The following is a 14,968-nucleotide window of genomic DNA, read 5'->3' as shown; positions in this document are numbered from 1 at the left end:
ATATAGATTGCTTACATCAAACTAATATTTTCATTATTCATTTATACAGTATGTTTGGGGGGGGGGGTCGAACTTGGGTCCTTGCGCTTGCGCAGCAGGAGGCGAAACCACTGAGCGAAATCCCCGGCCAAAATTTAACTTTGGTCTTTTTTTTTTGGTACCGGGGATCGAACTTGTGCTTGCAAGACAGGCAGCAGACCCACTGAGCTAAATCCCTGGCCCCCTACACAGTATTTTAAAACTCTTTTGTAGTCACAAATAATGTGTTCCTGTCCTGGATTTTCCCTTCATATTTGCTTCAAAGCCTGAAAAAGGAGCTCCAAACAGCTCTGCTTGGCCTAAGGATAGGAAGTTGACCAGTTCTGCTCAATGGACTTTGTTTTACAGATTATTTAATTTCTATTCCACATTAATACACCTAAAACATAAATCAGTACCCTAAATTTCACCTCACCCCCAACCAGAACTTCTAATCCCCTGAAAATAGTCATGTGGACACACCATAGAGAAAGATTTCATGCAGTTAAGTGTTCATATTGCCACATTTTCTGAATACTCTATAACCAGAAATAATTTAACTGTACAAAATGTTCCAGGCAAGTTTGTCTTTTCACCCTTAATGCCTCCTTGCCATGAAATAAATATGCAGTGTTTTATGCAGTTGATCCTGAATGATAACACATAAATGTTTTGCATGTGGTTACCCAAAGTTACACAGGTTGTTCTGAAAGTTATATGGAATTACACAGATATCCTAAATGTGGTACATTTCTAAGCTACTGGAAGACTGTGCTGCTGTTGCCAGAACATTCTGATATATATATATATATAAGCCATATATGTGTAACAAAATTTCAGATGACTGGAGAGACACCTCCCCATCTAGCTCCTCAAGGACCGGAACCTACAAACATTTGCTAGCATCAGAGAACTGGGTCATCCACATTACAGGAAAAGATGCATGTTCTGCACATTAGCTGGAAGACTGAGCAGCAAAGGGACGACAGTAAACTCGTCACCAATGAGGTTGGAGAATTGAACTTTTATTTGGTAAAGAAAATTAAATTAGGGACATAGGATAGGAAAATTCCCTTAAAACTAGTAGATGTGGACTTGTAAAATTAAAAAAAAAAAAGTGAATAAATAGATGCCAAGGGAGAGTGAGTCACAAGCACATGAGTTGTAAGAGGTCAAATTCAAGAGAACACATCAGGCAATGCTGCTTAATACCATCACATGATCTGCCCTGAGGCCTGGAGTTTTATTAAAACAGAGAGGGGCACAGCAGAGCCCAGGAGACTGCTGTTGCTCTCTGAGGATTAGACAGAAGGAAGCCCTGATCAACCCCGGCTTGTGAGAACTCAGCATGGAAAGTCTCCACAGGATCCTGGGATTTCTGCTGCTGGCTACAAGACTGCCCCTTGATTCCACCAAACGTGAGTAACTCTGCTTCTGTTTCTCCCTTTCTCTGGCTCTTGGCTGAAGGGATGGGTATTAATGTCCTCTGTGCAGAACTGGACTGAAGCTCCGCAGTGGCCACACTCATTTCTTCCTCTGCAACTGTTGGAAATGCAACTATAGCAAAATGCTTCCACTCACATTCTTTGCTTTGGGCTCACGGGAAGCATAAACCACACGGCCCCCGTGGTGCTGCCTTCCATTGCAGTAGCCAGCCACTCTCTTGCCGAACAATGGCTGGAGGAAGGAAAACAGCCTCTATCCAGAGAATAAAGCTATTCTACCAACAAAACTTTGACTTCCATTCAACAGGGTGGAGAGCTCACATTAAATGCCCCAGAAGCACTGCTAACCCAGAAGCTCTTGCTAACCCTGATAAACTTTCTCCAAAGACCTGCTCGAGCTTGCTGCTGCTACAGTGAGGTTACTGAGAAAAGAGCCCAGGCTCTTCTCTACACTGGTTATGCTTTAGAGGATGAGGCACTTAATGAAACGGGCAACTTTGGGAGTGGGGTCAGAGCATCCCTGTTTAAAATTCCTCTGGCCCTTCCAGTGCGCAGCAGGGAGGGAGGGAGAAAGAGAGAGGGAGGGAGGGAGGGAGATTGGAGGTCCCCGGTGCCCCTTCGGTGCAGACTCGGGCGCCCCGAGCCAGGGGCTCCCCCATCTCCTACGACTTTCACTGTGACCGTGGCGCGGAAGGTCGGCACTGGTGGTGGGGAGGGGGTCCAAACACGGGGACAGGCGGCACCGGCAACGCGTCTCGGTGTCTGGGCCCCAGGAGAGCGCGGGAAGCCTGGTGCTAGGACTGTCCCGTTCAGCCGCAGAGGGCATGGACTTCGCCCTCGGTGGTGCAGCTCCAGGGCTGCCTCGCCTGGGGCGGTGGAGAGCGGATGGGGCTCCCTGCCAGCCTCGGATTTCCTCATTTGCAAAACCGAGCAAGAGTTCTCGTGAAATCGGCTAACCAGAGTGCTTGGCTGGGAGACACTCGTGGAATTGTTAGGCGACAGACCTCTCCCCGCCCGTGCCCCTCCCTGGACAGACTACCAAAGGTCTGCAGCCGGAGAGACCGAGAGGGACGCAGGGCCTTGGAGCCCGCGCCTCGCCCCAGCCTTCCGCCTGCAGCGCTGAGTCAGCCTGCTGGGGAAAGAGTCCAAGCCTACCAGGCCGTGTAATAAGCATTCCCGGGTTCGTCTTGCCCTAAGTATTCTGGCCAGAAGATATGGGAGCAGGTGGGATTTACCAGTGAGTTAAACACCAAGGGATTTCTAGCCACGTGCAGTCAGCCCTGGTAAAAAGAAGGCAGAAGGCGTTGAAGGAGGTGTCTGGCAGCCCCGCCATCCGCTTTCTGCTGTAGGCCAGAGCTGGGAGTCCCGGGCGCAGACCACAGCCTCAGAGATGCAATTCCACTTTTACCTCCATGTCTCCCTCCACCATGCACACATTCACACACGCGCACACACACACACATTTTTCTTTTAATATCTACTTACTAGTGCACTAATTTTATTTTTAAATTTAGCTTTTATTGTGAGGGTAATTGTCGATTCACATGAAATTGTAAGAAATAATGCAGAAAGATCCCCTTTACCCAGTTTGCCCCGGTGGTAACGTAATGCTAAACATGATATCACAACCAAGATACACTACTGGCACTGATTCGGTTAAAATACAAAGTAGTTCCATTATCACAAGGATTCTCTTGTCCATTTACAGCTAAACCAACTCCTACTCTGCTGCCTCCCAGCCCCTGGCAACCACAAATTAGCTCTCCATTTTTATAATGTTATTTCTGGAATTTGACACAAAGGGATTATATAGCATGTAACCATTTGGTGTTGGCGGGTTTTTTAGCTTAATTCTCTGGAGATTCGTTGAAGTTGCTGCATCAATAGTTTGTTTCTTTTTGTTGCTGAGTACTATGCCGGTGTGGATGTGCCACTGTTCATCCATTCACCATTGAAGGACATCTGGATTATTCCAATTTGGGCTAATAGGGTATAGCACTACAAATATTCATGTACAGATTTTTGTGAACATAAGGTCTATTTCTCTGGGATGCATGCCAAAGAATACAGTGATTTGGTCGTATGGTAGTTGCATGTTGTGTTTTACCAAAAAACCCAAAAGTGGCTGTACCAGTTTACATTCCCACCAGCAATGTATATGAGTGACACAGTTTCTCTCTACATCTTTAGCTGCATTTAGTACTGTCACTAGTTCTCATTGGGGTCACACTGAGAGATCTATAGGGATATTTCACTGTGATTTTTGCTGTGCATTTCCCTACTGGTTAATGATGTTGAATATCCTCTCATGTGTTCTTTTGCCATCTGTAAATCCTTTTTGATGATACATTTCTTTTACCTATTTTCTCATCGGATGCTTTATTATTATTTTGTAATGGTGAATTTTGGAAATTCTTTATGTATTTTTGATACTAGTCCTCTATTGGAAATGTGATGTGCAAATAATTTGTCCTAGTCTGTAGCGCTCCTTTTCATCCTCTTCTCATGCAGTTTTACAGAGTAAAGCATTATTTTACTAAGATCCAATATACTGCATTGGTTTTTCCTTTTATGGATTATACCTTTGATGTCAGGTCTAAGCCTTCTTATCTAACTCTAAATCCTTCAGATTTTACCTATGCTTATTACTTTTTTACAGCATCTTTTGTGGAAGAGTCTACCTTTCATCACTGGATTATTTTTGCCCTTTTGTCAAGAATCAGTAGAGCATACTGGCACATATCTATTTCCGGATTCTCTGTTCTATCCCATTGATCTGTGTCTGTCCCATGCTACTCTCTTTTTAAGTTTATATTTTTCCTTGACTTCTGACATTTAAAAGCAGAGGAGAAATCTGTGTTTTGATTACATTTCTGGAAACACCAACTTTCTCTCAGGTTGTAAGGAAGAAGATTCTCTGGAACAATGGAAAGCCTGGGAATTAAAAGGTGTGAATCTTCATCTCCTCCAGGTTAAAGATGACTCTAGACGTGACTCACACCACTCTCTTAGGACTGAGTTGTCCATCTATGAAGTGAAGGGGTTTGAGCTAAATAATCTGAGCTCTTTCCACATGATTCAATCCAAATTGAATTTCCAGTTATAAACATTTATTGATAAATATAAATTTCCTGTCCTTATTTAGTATCTCTTTCCAAATAGGAACAGAATCACAGGACATTTGGGTTTTGTCTGATTTGAAGGCTCAGAGAAAACAATGGCCTGAGGCCAGATAGCTTGCTTAGCAACAGAACTAAGGTCCCATGAATCCCAGTTCAATGTTCCCCCTAGTTCCATCTGCTGCTCCCTGCCCCTACCTGATAAGAGGAACAGAAGACAGAGACTAGTGTCAGGCATTCAACTAGGCTCTTCTGAACACTCATTAAATGCCACTCCTTGAAGAAGGCCTCTCCCAAGATTTAAGAGAAGAAGACAGATTTTTCTGACCTCTAAATTCGTGGCTGTGCCAAGACATAGGACCTATAATATAAATGGGTGAGAGAGCATTTTTTTTTGAGAGAGAGCATTTTAAGACAGCATTGTGACTAGGAACTGAGGGTTATAGACAATTAGCTTTTGGCTGTAACAGAATAGGTTAAGACACTTATTATCTCAAGCAATCAGTCCAGAAGCAGGCAGAATTAGAGCAATGGCTCAGCAGTGTCATCCAGGACTCTGTTTCTTTTGCAGCTTTCTTCTCTGATAACCTTGATATGTTAGCTATTTCCTCAGATTTGTGTCCTCATAGCTAAATATGACTGTCACAGGTCCAGATATCATCTCATTATACTGTCGTCTCCCAAATCAATTCTGAAAAGGAAAAAAATGGAGTTTTTTCTTAGTTGCTTCTTTCTTAAAAAGGAGGAGAACTTTTCCCAGAAGCTCCCAGAAGTCTTCCTCTCAGATCTCACTGGCCAGGATTTAATCATTTACTCCTGCCCAAGTGGTAAGGAAAGTTTGAGCTAGATCTCTGGGATTTTGATCGGTTATAACAGAGGCTCTGCCAGCAAGGGAAAAAAAGAATTCAGGCTAGGCAGGCAATCAACCAATCTGCTATAATTTTCAAAGAAAGTAGAAACCACATGACCACCAGGATTGTCAGGCAAAGTGAAAAGAAAGATAGCAATTCAAGACTAGAAAGAATTATAATATTATAAACTCTTTTTCAGAGCAAACCATTCAAAGTAAAACAAGATGAAGAGGTATAGCAATAAGCCAGTAGTGGAAATAAAATGGAATCCAAATATGATTCAAAACAGTACAGGAAAAGAAGAAAGAAGAGAAAAATAGATGAGACAAAAAGAAAACAAGATTGTAGACTTGAATCCCACAATACTTGTAATTATATTAAATATAAATTATCTAAACACTTCAAATAAAAAATAGAGACTGTCAGACTAGATTTAAAAAACACAACCATCTATATCCTATCTACAAAAAATCTACTTCAAATATAAAGATGAACACAAGGTAAAAGTAAAAAAAAAAAATGGAAAAAAGACTAATTACCAATTAAAGACTAATCATTAATACCAGATTTTTCTTCAGAAGAAGGAATATTACCAGGGGTAAAGAAAGTCAATTCCTAAAGAGAAAGGAACCAATTCATCAAGAAGACAATAATTCTAAGTGCATACACACCTAACAACAGAGCTTCAAAATACATAAAGCAAAAACTGTCAGAACTGGAAGCAGAAATAAGCAAATTGGCAAATGTATAATTTTAGTTGGAGATTTCAAGATTCCTCTCTCGGGAATTGAAATAAATAATGAGTAGATAGAAAATCCATATGTATATAGAAAATTTGAAAAACACTATCAACTAAACACAAATGACTATTTTTCCTCCTGTAGTAGAGATTGAATGGAGGGTCTTGCACATACTAGGTAAACACCCTACCACTTCTACACCCCCAGCCCAAACTCTACCCAAAAAATATGGACTACAAAATTGCATATGGGGGCTGGGGATTTAGCTCAGTAGCACCACAACTGCCTCACAAGCACAAGGTCCTGAGTTAGATCCCCTGATACAAAAAAACAAAAAATGCATATGGAACATTCCCCAAGACAGATCATATTCTGGGCATTGTTCCAGAGTGGGATCTCCAGTACTAGTGTGTGTCTCTTAGAATTCCTAGGCCTGGCATTTCTTCAGCCAACAGAGTAGTTCAGACTGAAAAAAGATGCTAAAATTACTACGAAGAACATTGGCATTGGAGTTTTTCTTAATGATATTGTACCAAATCCAAATATTCAGAGGACACTGAGAAGCCAAGTGATGATTGCAAAATTTTGGCTTTCAAAAAATGTTTTTATTCTTTTTTTAAAGTACATAAGAGATAGGTTCCAGATGCTATAGTCAAGATATTTCTAGGAGACTTGTTTAAAAGCATTGTCTATTTATTTGTTGTATTGGATATATTATGTGTTGTTTTCCAACAAAGCTTCTTTGACCATTGTTGTGTAAGAAGGAAACGAGAAATTGAATAGACAAAATAATTTGTCTTTCCAATACTGACATAGGGTTTCATGATGTGCTGGGCAATGAAAGGTATCCTGGTTATATGCGGGAGCACAACCAGTTACATGGCTGGTCTTCTGATGAAAATGACTGGGATGAAAAACTCTATCCAGTGTGGAAGAGAGGAGATCCAAGGTGGAAAAGCTCCTGGAAAGGTAAATCAAAAGATTTGACCCAAACAACTGTGGTTTCCTACTTCAGTAAGTCTCATGGATGATAGAGCTTTTTAGGTCTCCTGCTGTTGTTTTCGTGAATGGTAGTGCTGCGGCTGCCAAGTGAGTGGTACCTAGATTTGGCAGTCTGTCTTTTACCCCAACATTATCACTTTTTAAGTCATAAAATAATCTTTAATCTTCTTAGAAAATTCAAAGTTCATAGCCCTTGGAATATTTTGGAGAGCAAGCAAGTTTAGCCTCAACCTTACTTAACATGAGAACGGTAACCTTTGGAAGACCTGTGACACTGAAAAGGTTTTTGATTATTTCAAAAGTGTGGATGGGCTAGGGATTAATGTCAGTGGCACTGCACCTGCCTTGCAAGTGCAAGGTCCTGAGTTTGATCCCCAGTACCACAAAAAAAGTGTGGTTGAAGCAAGGCAGGGTGACAGTGACACATACCTGTTGTCCTTACTTTTCTTGTTGCTGAGACAAAATACTGGACACCCAAAGTTAAAGGGGGAAAAGTTTGTTTGGCTCACAGTTTGTAGAGGTTTCAGTTCAGAGTTGGCTGGCTGCAAGGCAGAGGGCACATGGCAGAGGGGCATCCCAGAGAAGTAACAGTTCATGACACCCGGAAGGTAGCAAGGCAAGCAAAAGGGGCCTTAACAACATCTTTCTGTCCTCTTTATCTTATCCTGGCTACTTAGGGCAGGTAACACTCACACCCCTAATCCTAGTGCCCTTGAGCCTAACATTGTATCATGAATTGATCACACACTCTAGATCCAGCCACCTCTGAAAAAGCCCCATCTATGAGGCTCTATGGAGGCTATCTAGACACAAGGCATAACACCTGTAATCCTATTACCGGGGAGGCTGAGGCAGAAAGTTTACAAGTTCAAGGCAAACCTGGCCAACTTAGTAAGACCCTGACTCAAAATCAAATCTTAAAAGAGCTGGGGATGGACCTCAGTGATAGAACACTTGCCCAGCATTCACAAGGTCCTGGATAATAGGAAGAAAATGTCTAAAGGAGCAGGGGAAGTGGGAGGGGTAGGGGAAAGGAAAGAAGGGAAAGGAAAAAATATGAGAAAAGGAAAAAATGGTAACAAAGTCTTTGCAAATATGGAGGGGTGGAGGAGATGAAGGGAGGGCAGGGGAAGGAGAAAAAAAGAAGAACCAAGATACATCATATAAAGGTACAAGATCCCAATGATGGATGTAACTGCATTGTATACCTAAGATGTACCACAAGGTCCTGGGTTCAAGCCCCAGCACTGAAAAAAAAAAGTGTACTTTATCAGAAAATATCTTAGATATCTTTCCATTAAGATAAAGGAATGAGGGCTGGGGATTTAGCTCAGTGGTTCTGCTGCCTGCCTTGAAAGTGCAAGGTCCCAAGTTTGATCCCTGATACCAAAAAAAAAAAAAGATAAAGAAATGAATCCTTTAGCCATTGTGTTTTAAGATTTAACATTACAAACTTTTAGGGCCAGGGATTTAGCTCAGTGGTTTCGCCGGCTGCTTCGCAAGCGCAAGGACCCGAGTTAGATCCCCGGCACCAACAAAAAAAAACCCCAAAAAGAAACAACAACAACAAAAACTTTTAACATTTGTCTCCTCAAACCAATTGAGCAGAATTTTAAAAATTATTTTAAATGAATGTTCTTTCTGTGGTTAGATAATTCTTTAGTCTGACTTTTTTTGTTCACCCTCTAGAATGTTGTACTCTGAAATCTAAAGTTAGGCATCTAGAAAATAAATTTAAGTGTACCACAAAGAGGTATTTTAGTAGGTTTGACTTTACTTTAAATGTATATTTATGTGTGAAAGGAAAAAGAGATAGTTGAGGCTGGGTGGTGGCACACGCCTGTAATCCCAGCACTCGGGAGGCTGAGGCAGGAGGAGCTCCGCCAGCCTAGGCTATATAGTGAGTTCAAGCCCAGCCTGAACTGCATATCAAGACCTTGTCTCAAAAGAGACAGAGACAGCAATAGTGGATCAGTTACTGCCACTTTTTGTTACCCTAGGAGGCCATGTGCAAGCGGTCCTGACCAGTAATTCCCCAGCACTGGTGGGCTCAAACATCACATTTGCAGTGAACCTCGTGTTCCCCAGATGCCAAAAGGAAGATGCCAATGGCAACATAGTCTATGAGAAGAACTGCAGAAACGGTAAGGACTCAGTGGTTCTCCTAAACTACTGGAGACCTGTCGCCTAAGCCTCACGGCTTATGGGTGTTTCTGTAAGTGCAAAATGCTTCGATGGACCCCTCACCTTGCTTGTCAAGATAGGTGATAGGGATGGGGAGTGTGTGGTCCCGCCTAGCCCCTCATCAATATCAGCGTCAGCCAAACCCACTTCACTGTCTGGACCCTTTTATAAGCAACACTGTCACACACAGCCTTTCCTTAGTACCCAATTCATTGGACAGAGAATACCTTGTTGATTTTCGTATTTAGATTTTAGTAAAATCAAAACCTTGGGCCGGGGATTTAGCTCAGTGGTTTCGCCACCTGGTGCGCAAGCACAAGGACCCGAGTTCAATCCCCGGTACCAAAAATAATAATAATAATATTAATAATAATATAATAATAATAATATCAAAACCTCTTTGGGTATTCAGAGAATAGCCAACTTAAACTGAGTGTGGTGGGACACACTGTAATCCTAGCTATTCAGGAGGCTGAGGTAGGAGAATCTCAAACTAGAGCCCAGCCTGGGCAATTTATCAAGAACTTGTCTCAAAATGTAAAGGGGAGGGTGGCTGTAGCTCAGTGGTAGAGCATCCTTTAGTTTAATCCCCAATACTACACACACACAAAAAAGAATGGCCAATCTGACAAATGTTTGCTGATCAATTTAATTTCTGCTGGCCAGTATTAAGCAAATGCTGTGTGGTTGGTACAAATACTAAAATGTGTACATTTTGGTTTTGCTTTTCTCTTTTTTGTTTTTGTTTTTTGGTACTGGGGATCAAACTCAGATCCTTGCGCTTGCAAGGCAAGCAGTGGAACCACTGAGCTAAATCTCCAGCCCCTTGCTTTGCTCTTAAAGAGATAAGCTCTTTGTATATGTTAATTTAAAAAGCACAGAAACATCAAAGAAATTAGAGTCCTACACAGCATAAAAGAGCTATTTACTGAGATTCTTCAGTGACCAAGATATTTAGTCCACTTATGATCTGATTATTTAGAACTTTTATTAAATTGTTGATGTGCTTATTCCTTACTCATTTTTATCAACCGAGAGGAAAACATTAATTCTGTTCAGATAGCATGTCTAATATTTAAAGGGTGTTAATTATTTATTATTTTGTAGTGTTTTCCCTTCTTTTTAACAAAGCTGATTCTTACAAAGTTCTAAAATGACAATCTAATCCTCTGAGCACTTGTATGTGAAATAATCCATTTTATGAAAAATTTTTATAAATATCTATATCACTGAGGAGGGAGATGCAAGGAAGGGGATGGAAAGAGATGTGATGTGCACATAAACCATCTCCCCGGGGAGAATGTATTGTTAGATCCTGCAAATGTGTACTGATACGAATAGAAATAAATTTTTTAAAAATCTGTCATCACTAAAACTTGAGATCTTTGAAGAAATGACTGATTCCATGTCTAGGACAAGAAAGTACCAGGTGAGCCCTAGACTTCTTATTGTGCCAGAGAACAAGAAAAAGTTCAAAGACTAATAAGGTTTTGTCGGAAGAACACTGACCGTAGCTTGAAGGAGCTTCTATTGACCGTACTCAGGACAATCTGAGTGTAATAAGGCTTAGTAACTAATAGCTTGATAAATAGAAAGGCTCTTCAAAAATATCATTGCTATCCCAGTACTAAGGGAGGCTGAGGCGAGAGGATCACTCTGAGGTCCCACCTGGGCAACTTAGTGAGACCCTGTCTCAAAAATTAAAAGAGGAGGGCCCGGGGGTTTAGCTCAGTGGTTCCAGTGCCTGCCTTGCAAGCGCAAGGTCTGGAGTTCGATCCCCAGTACCCCCCCCCCCCAAAAAAGAGGAGAGGGAATGAGGATGTAGCCCAGTGGAAGGGCTCTGGGCTCAATCTCTAATCCCAAAGGGGAAAATTCAGTGACATAAAAAAATTAAAAAATGAAGGAACTTCTAGATGAAATTCTCTTGATCATGGCTTGTTTAAATTGGGAAATACCATACATGGGGAAGAAAGAGCGAGGGGGGAGAGAAGTTGATTCTTTTCTTTGGTTAATTTGAAGAGACAAACGGTGCATACAGTATGAACAAATGTGCCGTGCAGACCCGACCAGAATGGCACTGCTGTGTGATTATGGGGGAGATGCCTGTATTCTCAGGGCGTTCTTGTGCTGAAGTCCTGGGGAACAGAGTCATGGCTCAAATGAGACAGGAAAAACCCCCACACCTGAGTGAGCTCACTGAGCGATCACCTGCGTACGAAGTTTGGTTTGACAGGGGCTGGGATTGGAAGGCCCAATTGGAAGATAAATGTATTAAGTGAAAGCTGCACATAAACTTTCCCGAAAATCTCTTGATAAAATATTTTTATTGAAATATAGCATAATATGCCAAAAAGCATACAAGTCGGAAGCATACCACTGGGTGAATTCTGAATGTTAGATTTTTAGTCCCATAACAACTTTTAAACTAGTTATGAGAAAATGTAAGAAGTGTTTAATTCAGTGATGAGCCCCGGGCATTTGGCACCCAGATGACAATGGTGCCTTGTTTCTTTCTCTGTTTAGACTCTAGACTGTCTCCGGACCTGTACGTTTACAACTGGACAGCAGCCTGGTCAGAGGACAGCGACTGGGGCCCCGGCCCCGACGGCCACCACGTGTTCCCCGACGGCAAGCCGTTCCCCCGCCCCCACGGGTGGAGGAAGTGGAATTTTGTCTACGTCTTTCACACGCTTGGTTAGATTTTTAAAACCTCTCTTGGTCTCTTTTTTACTTTTCTTTATACTTTTAACTTCCTCTTTTCTTATCTTAGAATTGGAATTTAACCCCCAGAGTTTAGCTTACTGGACATGGAAAAAGCAAAATGAAATCCTGAAGATCTCCGGGATACTAAAGAATTAAAATCGAGAAAAAAAAAAAAAGAGGAAGAAGGAGGAGGAGAAGGAGAAGAAATAGCTTCAGCTCTCTTTTTAAAAAACAAATTGCCCAATTTTGTCTCTAAAACAGTAATATGAAAAAATAACATTTATTTGGATGGCACCTGGATAGGCATTTACTCTTAATCTTTAATCTTCTCAAAGGAATGTTTAGGAAATAAAGAAATGTATGTTCCTTGTAGGAAATTTGGAAAATGCAGAAAAGCACACACAAAAAAATAAAAATCATCCAAATTTAACAGCACAGATGATCACCATTAACATTAGAATTCAATATTAATGTTTCTTGGATACAATCATAATATATTACACTTCTTGCTTACTATCATGCAGCACTTGACTATGTCATCAAAAATTATTTACATGAGTTTAATGGTTGCATAATACAGTATTCCGTTGTGTAGAAATAAAATAATCTAACTACTCTTCCTTGATATAGCTTACCCTCTCTCTTTTTAAACTATAAATGGCATTTACCTTATTTTTGATGAAGTGGTTATTTTAGAAGAAGCATATTTGAGTTATTATTAGCAAGGCTGCTAAATTCTTAGCTTAAAACGTGACCAGGGCCACTTGGTGATGAGTATTTGAAAACTAACAACTCAGGGCCGGTGATTTACCTTAGTGGTTCTGGTGCCTGCCTCACAAGCATAAGGTCCCAAGTTTGATCCCCGGTACCAAAAAAGAAACTAACATCTGATCTGTCTCCAGATTTCTAAATCAGAAATTAGAGTGAGCTCCTTTTTCTTCAGTGAGCTTACTCACACATCAAAATAAAACATTAACAATACATCCCCATTGAACAAAGTACAAAATATGTCAAATATTATGCCCATCTAGTTAAATCAATTTCTGTAAGGCTGACTTTTGCCCAGTGCATCATGGCCCTTCCAGTCACCTTACCAAATATGATTTCCTTGGCCTGTCATTCCCACGACGCTCCTGACAGTTTCCAGTGAATCATTCATGTTCACTGCCGCTCCTGAGGCTTTTTTGCTTAGTTAAAGTTGCATTAACCTAACCAGGTCAGATGTCTTTATTTAAAAGTCAGCCTTCAGCCTAGAAATTGCCCTACCTTTCTAATGAGACTGCCTTGTGTTTCCATCTTTTGCCCTGGTCTCAGGGTTAAGTGATGTTCTCCCTCCACTGTGTGGCCTCAGCTCTCAGCACTGGGACTCACACTGCCCTCATGTGTAACTACCCACAGAGACCCCACTTCCCCTGCAGCCTCTGCAGAACTGCCCTTGCATCTCAAGGGGAGGGGCCATTTCAAATTACACCCCGACCCAAGACTGGGGTGTTTTTCTCACATGTTCAACTGTGCAATGAACATTTAAACATCCTGGTCTCACAAGCATGCATCTCACTGGCTGTGTCAGGCACCATGATCAGATTAGAAAAGTCCTGGAGCCCTGAAGAAGAATTGCTTTCACTTGCAGCCAGTGGCAGTTAGTTTGAGGACTGGAGAAAAAAAGGAACAACTCAAAGTCACCCTAGAAATGTGTTTATGGGACCACTCCATTCCCTTGTATATCCGTCATACCATATTTCTCTTCCATTGCTTTCTGTATTTTTATACCCAAATACTATTAGAAGGTGGGGGATTCCAATCCTTTTAAAGAAATCTGCTTAACAATAAAGTTGTAGTCATATTGTTACAAAAATAAGATACATTTTAGATAATTTTTTAATTCTCTTGGATATTATTACATTAAATGAATTTTCTGTAGGGAAAATCTGTGCTTCAAATGCCAAATCACATTAGAGACATTTATAGCTAAATGGATGCACATTGAGGCCATACTCTTAAGTGAAATAAATAGGACGCACATGCTTAAATGCTGAATAGGTTTTCTGGTGTGAGAAACTGAAAGTGTAAATAAGGACTAAAAGGTGTAATAGATAATGTGAAATAGGAAGAAAAGGGGCAAAGGGGAAGGGGAAATGGGAGGGTTAAGGGAAAGGAAAGAAGGGAATGGAATTAATATGAGAAAATGAAAAACTGGAAACAAAGTATTTGTAAATAGAGAGGGATGGAGGGGTTGAAGGGGGCAGGGAAATGGGGAAAAATAAGAACCAAGAGAGATTACGTACAGGTGCAAATTTCCAGTGATGAATGTCATTATATTGTATACCTAAATGTACCAATAAAATTAATTTTTAAAACCCAAATGCCAAATCACTTAACTTATATGAAGTATTTATTTGTAAAGTCAGGACTAAATGAATTATCCCAATAAATAGATATTTCATCTTAACCAACTATATGCAGTTATATAACTGTGGATTTGGTTTATAAAGTTTTACATGAAAATCAGCACTATTTCCCTGTCTCTCTTGTGAAACAGCACTATAGTCTCATCCTGTTTTCTCTCCTCAGAGCAATCTCTAAATTGTCACTAGTCTTTAAGAAATAGCATCTTTAATGATCATGTCATATTGCCAGTAACTAAAAATCTCCATCCTCTCAAAGGTCAGTATTTCCAGAAACTGGGACGGTGTTCGGTAAGAATGTCTATGAACACAGCCAACCTGACACTTGGCCCTCAGGTCATGGAGGTGACTGTCTACAGAAGACACGGCTGGGCATACATTCCTATCGCACAAGTTAGAGATGTGTACGTGTTAACAGGTGCGTGGTGTGAGCTCTAAATTAACTGAGGATGAAGCATTTCTTTCTGTTGACCTTAGCACTTTAAGAAAGAATTAGGGCCA

At 40.9% G+C, this 14,968-nt stretch overlaps 1 protein-coding gene across 1 annotated transcript in view; it reads left to right on the top strand.

The window, feature by feature from the left end:
* The first annotated feature begins 1,223 nt into the window (after positions 1–1,223).
* Positions 1,224–14,968, top strand: part of Gpnmb (glycoprotein nmb) — a 28,023-nt gene continuing 14,278 nt past the window's right edge. The window contains exons 1-5 of the mRNA XM_004839560.4: positions 1,224–1,436; positions 6,990–7,142; positions 9,176–9,319; positions 11,883–12,053; positions 14,727–14,885. Coding sequence (XP_004839617.1) covers positions 1,367–1,436; positions 6,990–7,142; positions 9,176–9,319; positions 11,883–12,053; positions 14,727–14,885 — 697 coding nt within the window. The 5' untranslated portion in view covers positions 1,224–1,366. The remainder of the gene's footprint in view (positions 1,437–6,989; positions 7,143–9,175; positions 9,320–11,882; positions 12,054–14,726; positions 14,886–14,968) is intronic.

This window comes from Heterocephalus glaber, unplaced genomic scaffold, assembly GCF_053883595.1.
Source record: "Heterocephalus glaber isolate CG9 unplaced genomic scaffold, H.glaber_assembly_v1.0 deba00000676, whole genome shotgun sequence".
NCBI classification, from domain to species: domain Eukaryota; kingdom Metazoa; phylum Chordata; class Mammalia; order Rodentia; family Bathyergidae; genus Heterocephalus; species Heterocephalus glaber.
This window is presented reverse-complemented; position numbering and strand designations above follow the sequence as displayed.